At 36.5% G+C, this 6,359-nt stretch overlaps 1 protein-coding gene across 2 annotated transcripts in view; it reads right to left on the bottom strand.

Moving 5' to 3' along the window:
- Positions 1,856-6,359, bottom strand: part of LOC109713225 (protein DETOXIFICATION 40-like) — a 10,241-nt gene continuing 5,737 nt past the window's right edge. For both annotated transcript variants that reach the window (XM_020237222.1, XM_020237221.1), the window contains exons 2-7: positions 4,268-4,899; positions 3,937-3,993; positions 3,248-3,486; positions 2,855-2,973; positions 2,639-2,725; positions 1,856-2,234 (exon numbers count right to left, since the gene is read on the bottom strand). In XM_020237222.1, the coding sequence (XP_020092811.1) occupies positions 2,160-2,234; positions 2,639-2,725; positions 2,855-2,973; positions 3,248-3,486; positions 3,937-3,993; positions 4,268-4,899 (1,209 nt within the window). In that variant the 3' untranslated portion in view covers positions 1,856-2,159. The remainder of the gene's footprint in view (positions 2,235-2,638; positions 2,726-2,854; positions 2,974-3,247; positions 3,487-3,936; positions 3,994-4,267; positions 4,900-6,359) is intronic.

Here is a 6,359-nt window from a genome sequence, read left to right as displayed (position 1 = left end):
TTTTTTGGTGACTGACCCAAAGGCTTAAGCTCCACTAAATATCCTTTCATTAAAAGTTTTGACCTAAACTGGCTATTTTCAGCGGAAGTGATAAAGGACTTAATGATTATTACTCGATATTTCAAGTTCGGAACTTAATTACTTTCCATTTGCAGCTAAGTTTTATGTCTTTTCGATAACATGATATCAGAGATATTGTTCTAAGCTCAACCATCACTTGTATATCAGAAATTCTCGTATTGGCCATCTAATAACTTCCCTGGTAAATATGAGTTAAAATATTTATGTTGTTTCCTATCATAATATTCCGTACCTTTCATGATAACACTCCTTATCAAATTTTTTTTGTCCCATTTTCCACATATTCTTCCTTTGATGGCTTATACTTCGGGTTCGGGCCCGGAAATGTTGGATTTCTTTCTCAGCTCGTGCCTTTTAAGCCGTCAAGTACGACTGCAGACTTTATTATTCCACCAACCGGCGTCTACAAAGCAACGCTTGCAATCCCTCCCAGTTTCCACACCTGCTCGCTTCCACGTAGGCCCACACACGTCATGCGGTTTGAACTCCATTTCATGAGCCCAATAATGCTGTTGGAACCATTATTTTTCAAAATTGTAAGTTTGGTAGAGAATTTTGTGGGTACTTACTTATGATCTGCTGCTCTAATATTATATAAAATAATATTTTTTTGGAAAAAATTAAGTCGTTAAATTTTTTTTTCTTTTTTAGAAATAGGTAGCAAGTTAACTGTCTCATTCGTTAGGAAAATAAACTATACTTACATAATGAAAGCAGTCAAGACTTCCGAAGAAAGAAAGAGAGGAACAGAAACAGAAGATTAGAAATAGAACGAGAAAAAAATCAGCAAAAACAGTAGAAAGAAAACGATATTGGCGGACAAAAACCGAAAAAAAGACTTAGCGATGAATCAAGAATGAACAATCAATATTAATCCAAAGGTCGGAAATGGTTTAAGGGATTGATCCAATGACCAGAAAGTTAGAAGCATCAACTCTTTTATACTTCTGAAAGTATAGTAATTCTACTCCTTTAATATTTTATATTTGATATGCCATCTGCTGTACTTATATAAAGTTATAAATATGCATTATCCATTAGTTGTTCCTTCATTCCCCCTCCACTTGCTACTCTCATCATAGTCTTCTCTCTCTTTCTCTCTCTCTCTCTCTCTGGAAAAGGAGAGAGTAGGCATGAGCTTCTTGAGGTGTCACTCTTACTCAAGGTTGGAGAAGGAAGACCCAGATGACAGAAAGCACAGAAGAGCACAGTTTTTGATATACAAAGCTCTAGAGGAAGCCGACGGCCGCCGCCGGAGAAGGCGATCGCCACGGATCATGAGGTTGGTGATCATACCCAAGTTCAAGAGCATCAAGATTGGTTGGCACATGAAGAGGGTGAGGAAGACAATGTTGTCCATCTTTATCTCAATATAGCTTACAATAATGCATGGGAATGTATAACGAATGAAGGTATAGTAAAGAGACCAAATTCTAGATGAGACTACATATATATGAATGTTTGTTTCTCGCCCTGTTGCCTCATATCTGTTACTAAGTTCATTTCTCTTAATGAATGAAGCTATTAGCTCGTTTGGTACCTTTTTTCTCGGAGAGAGAGAGAGAGAGAGAGATTAATTGGCCAAAGTAAGCATTACTATGCTACTGTTCTCTACAATATGTGTGATATGTTGTGTAGTTTGAATGTGTTGAGTGTTTGTTCAAATAAAACGAAAAAAGTAGCATAGTGTTCTCACTTTTTTTTTTTTCCTGGAACTCTATAGTACTCTTTTTGGTGCCCAATGGCCAGTTTTGGTTTCAACTATATCCAAAAGTTTCAGAAGAGAGAAATACTTTAGCTGCATCATGTTTCAACAAATTACATCAAATCAAGTAATTACATCAAAGCGATATGCGCCTTGATAATCCAAATTATTTATCACATTGAAAGGAGCTTAACATGTGCTTTAGCCCCATCACAAAGATATATAATCATGGGTGGTTTGAGTAATAAACTTACATTAATAATGTGAATGTGTAGACTACATTGATCAACGACGACCGTGTGAACTGGCAGCGAAACAATCTCATCGTAAAATTTATGTCACGATTGGCGATGACGAATGTTGCTTAAATCTACTATTCATGATCATCAGCTAGAAGAGGCCGCTTCTTATCCTCCCACTTATTTAATCTCTTTTGGGCTTCTTCTACCTGCAATAAGGAGAGCTAGCAATGAAACTTTGACACTTCGAATTGAAATAAACAAGTAAAGAATGTATAGAACATCGATTTTATATATTACAGATACAAGTTATTGATCATTTTAACATGTTCAAATCATTGAATACCTCTCGACAAAGCAGGGGATATAAGTTAGCAATCGATCGAACGCAAAAGTGTGGAGGGAGGAACTACTCTTTAAGACAAAGAGGAAGGCTTCAATAACCATATTAATAACCAACTAGGAAAGAAAAACTCTTGTTTTTTTTCCAAGAAAAGCGAAATAATCAATTCAGGATGTAGTTACATGAAGAGATCGTACTTTTATCAACTTCCGTATTTAAGGACCAAAACAAGAAGGAGAAAAATTGATGCAAAGAAGGAAAGAGCAATACCTCCTTGTTCCAATCGGTTCGGAAAGTGACCCAAAGTAGTATGAGAGTTTGCATGAATGTGCCTCCGAGCATCCCGCCCCAGATGCCCTACAAGTATATGAGCAAAAAAAACATTTCAAGCTCGAAACAACGTTCGCAATAGTATCAAATTACAAATAGCTGTTACAGTGAAGAGTTTGATATTGATAATGAAATATACGGTAGTAAATAATTTACCTTCGCTCCTAAGCCAAACTTGAAGCCAAGAAGAACACCGAGCGGAACACCGACAATGTAATAACATCCCACATTAACGTACGCGACGAATGTTTGCCATCCACACCCCACAGCCACACCTTCATGCAACATCCAATTAACCAACCTGATTAATTTCAAAATCTAAAAAAGAAAAGATACAAAGAGAAGCAATAAGAGTTCAACTTCTGAGGTGATGAACATTGAGAAACAGAGAGAACTTATAGTTTTAATGTTTACATTTTTCATGCTACTTGTGCTTCTTTTTTTTTTAAGGTTCACAATCTATACACCAAGACAAAAATAGGTTCATGATCAGAACACAATTGCACGCGAATTTCCTGAAGTTGTTGTAATAAAGGATGGAGCATTTACCGGATAAAACGGGCTGGATGCCGTTGAGGATGAGGGTGGTGGCAAGCAAAGGGCACATATCGGAGACCGCGCGCGACACCGTCTCGCCCTCGGTGAAGATGTAGCTTATGTAGTCACGGCATAAGAGAATAATAACCGCCAATATGACCGATATGATGAACGAAAGCGCAGTCACTACGATTACAGAGAATGCTGCCGCCTTTGGATGGCCGGCCCCGAGCTCATTGCCGACTCGAACACTAATAAATGTAGAGAACAGTTAAGCAGTGATTATCTTTCAATAATTAAGTAAATCTATAACAAAAGAAATTCCCTGTTAACGACATTACAGGGGAAAAAAAAAAGAAAAACTACAAAATTTACATTACTCAGAGAAAGAACTATGAAAGAAGTGTAATGCCATTGAGTATTAACTCAACTGATTTTGATATTGATAGATATATTGATTGAATTTATTCACCATCTACGAGGAAATTCGATCAATTTCATGAATCTGACCTGTTCCTAATAAAGATGGCTCTGTTAGTACCATTTCTGACGAAAGAATTGCTAATATAGTACAAAGTGATGAAGTGATTGGTACTGATTGTTGCCAATGAATATAAAAAGTAATATCTGTTCTTCTTAGTCTCTCCACTTGAGATTACAAAATTGAGAGAGAGAGAGAGAGAGAGAGAGAGATTGGAAACCTTGCTGCAGCATTAAATCCAACAGCGATCATGAAGACCCACCCAGCAAGTGTTAGGCTGCACCAAGAAACATATAAGTAGCTAGTACATGTCAAACAACAATATTATCAACAAAAGCCATTATTACACGTGTTCTAAATGCCTTTATTTATAGCATTATGGCAGTAAACTAATAATAGCATGCTATGGTGAAAAAAAGAAAAAGAAAAAAACATTCTGACATGTTAACTAATGCGTCATGCGTATATTGACAGAATAGTACAGCTAGACTAGACCAGCACATCAGCAACAGATATAGGGGGACGCCTCAAAATTTAAATATAAAACTTACCACACTGTTAAAGCATCGAGAGCCAACTGCGGGTTCTCGAGAAGCCCAGCTATCAGTATTAGAATCTGGAAGTACCACGTCTCCAAGCAGAGCATCACCGCCGACGCGGTCGACAGCTTCAGGAACTCGAGCAGGCCGGTGAACGCCTGCCACGAGAACCCGGTCCAGCTGAGCCGGCACCGCGGGCTCGTCACGATGTAAACGAACTGGGCCCCCACTATGATCCACCAGCTCAGGCTCAGCACCAACGAGGCCCCCAAAAGGCCCAACCCCACTTTGTACACCACCACCCAACTCAGCAGCAGGTGCACGATAAGCGTGGCCGCGCTAATGTACGCGCTCGGCGCGACGATGCTCTGCGCCTGCAGAAACTTTTGTATGGGGAAGTTCGTGGCGTACGCGAATATCTGGGGGATGAGTCCGTATACGAAAATGGATGCGGCCTCGGCGATCTCGGGGGACTCGCCGAGGAGGACTAAAATCGGGCGGGAAAAGGCGTAGACTACGGCGAGTGGAATCCCGGTGGCGGTTAGGAGGACCGTTGACCGTTGGAGGTATATTCCGAGCATCTCGTATTTGTGCGCCCCGTACGCCTGTCCGCATAGAGTCTCCACTGCGGAGCCCATTCCTAGCTGTTGTATATATGCATGTACGTAATTACGTATACGTAGATAGGTGTTTAAAATTAAATTGACCGCAAAATAATGAGTTTTGGGGGGTTTTGTAGATTTTGTTATAATATTTTTGTACTGATTCAATCAATGCACTTTAGAAGTAAAATGCAAATTCTAAAATTATTGATGTGTTTACTTAATTATATATATACAAAAACACTAAAAGTTGTAATTAATTAATTCATTCACGTAAAGTCAAAATGTTTTACAAACTTACTAGTATATAGTAATATTTAATTTGTGGAATCAAAGCATTTTCTGCATTCCAAATTTTTTTATTTTCTGGGTTTAATGATGCCCATCTTTTTGGAGCTTAGTACTTGTTTCGATTGGATTATGAGAATCGGATTTTTGGAGCTTTTCCTTGCATTTTTCCTTAATTTCAACAAGGTGGAATTAATGGAATTATGCAATTATGTATCTTCCTCTTTAGATTTTCTTTTTCCTATTCAATTGGTCATTATAATCCTCTTGTCGTAATGTATAGCTAGGTGTTGCACATATCAACGTTTACTAAATTTGCCTACGAATTTTTCCTTGGAAACAAGTATTTTGTCGAATTAGTTCAAGGAAAAGGATAGGCTTGATTATACTATACTACACTATAATTTATAGATTTTTTTTTTTTTTTTTTCATACTCTACATGAACTATTTTCTTTTCAAAAGCGCCACTTTTTATTTTTTCCAATATTTACACTAGCTATAAGCAATCAACTTATGACTTTATATGAAAGTTGTTAAAAGATACTGATTAGAAGTGGCAAAACTTATATTCAAATCATTTTGATATAAAAAATAACAAAAATTTAATTAAAAATAATTTGATAGAAAATTTTAAAGAGCCCATCATGGAGATTCATTTTACATTTTTTTTCTATTATTTAACTAGTATCCTTTTATAAAATTATTAGATTTTGTCTAAAATAATATATTTGTTAACAGTCAGGTAGAGATTAGTGGAAAAAAATTAGTTTAGTAATATCTATGAGAACAAAAAATAGAAGAAAATAGAAAAATAAAAATAAATCTGAAATATAGTGTAAAGATTGATAAAATATAGTAACACGATAGTGTCTTTGGAAAAGGAAAGTATAATGTAACAAGTAAAAATAATACTAAAGCACGATATAATGGAGTGCAATTAAGCCAAAAGGATAAGAGCTATGCTACAGTTACACCCCAAAGGGGCAAAGTGAGATCTTTGTCTTGTCAAAATTTTTATTTTAAATACTAAAAATTTATTAGATTTACCGACCGTTCCTAGCGCAAGTGGTAAAAGGGTTTGGTGGTTCGAGACCCAAGTTCGAATCCAAGTTGATTAATATTTTCAGTTAAGTTTATTTTCTAAATAAAATAAACGAAACGGATAGCATACTATATTTCTCTCAAAAAAAAAAAAAAAAAAAAAAAAAAAAAA

The sequence above is a fragment of the Ananas comosus genome, linkage group 7 (assembly GCF_001540865.1).
Source record: "Ananas comosus cultivar F153 linkage group 7, ASM154086v1, whole genome shotgun sequence".
In the NCBI taxonomy this organism is placed as follows: domain Eukaryota; kingdom Viridiplantae; phylum Streptophyta; class Magnoliopsida; order Poales; family Bromeliaceae; genus Ananas; species Ananas comosus.
This window is presented reverse-complemented; position numbering and strand designations above follow the sequence as displayed.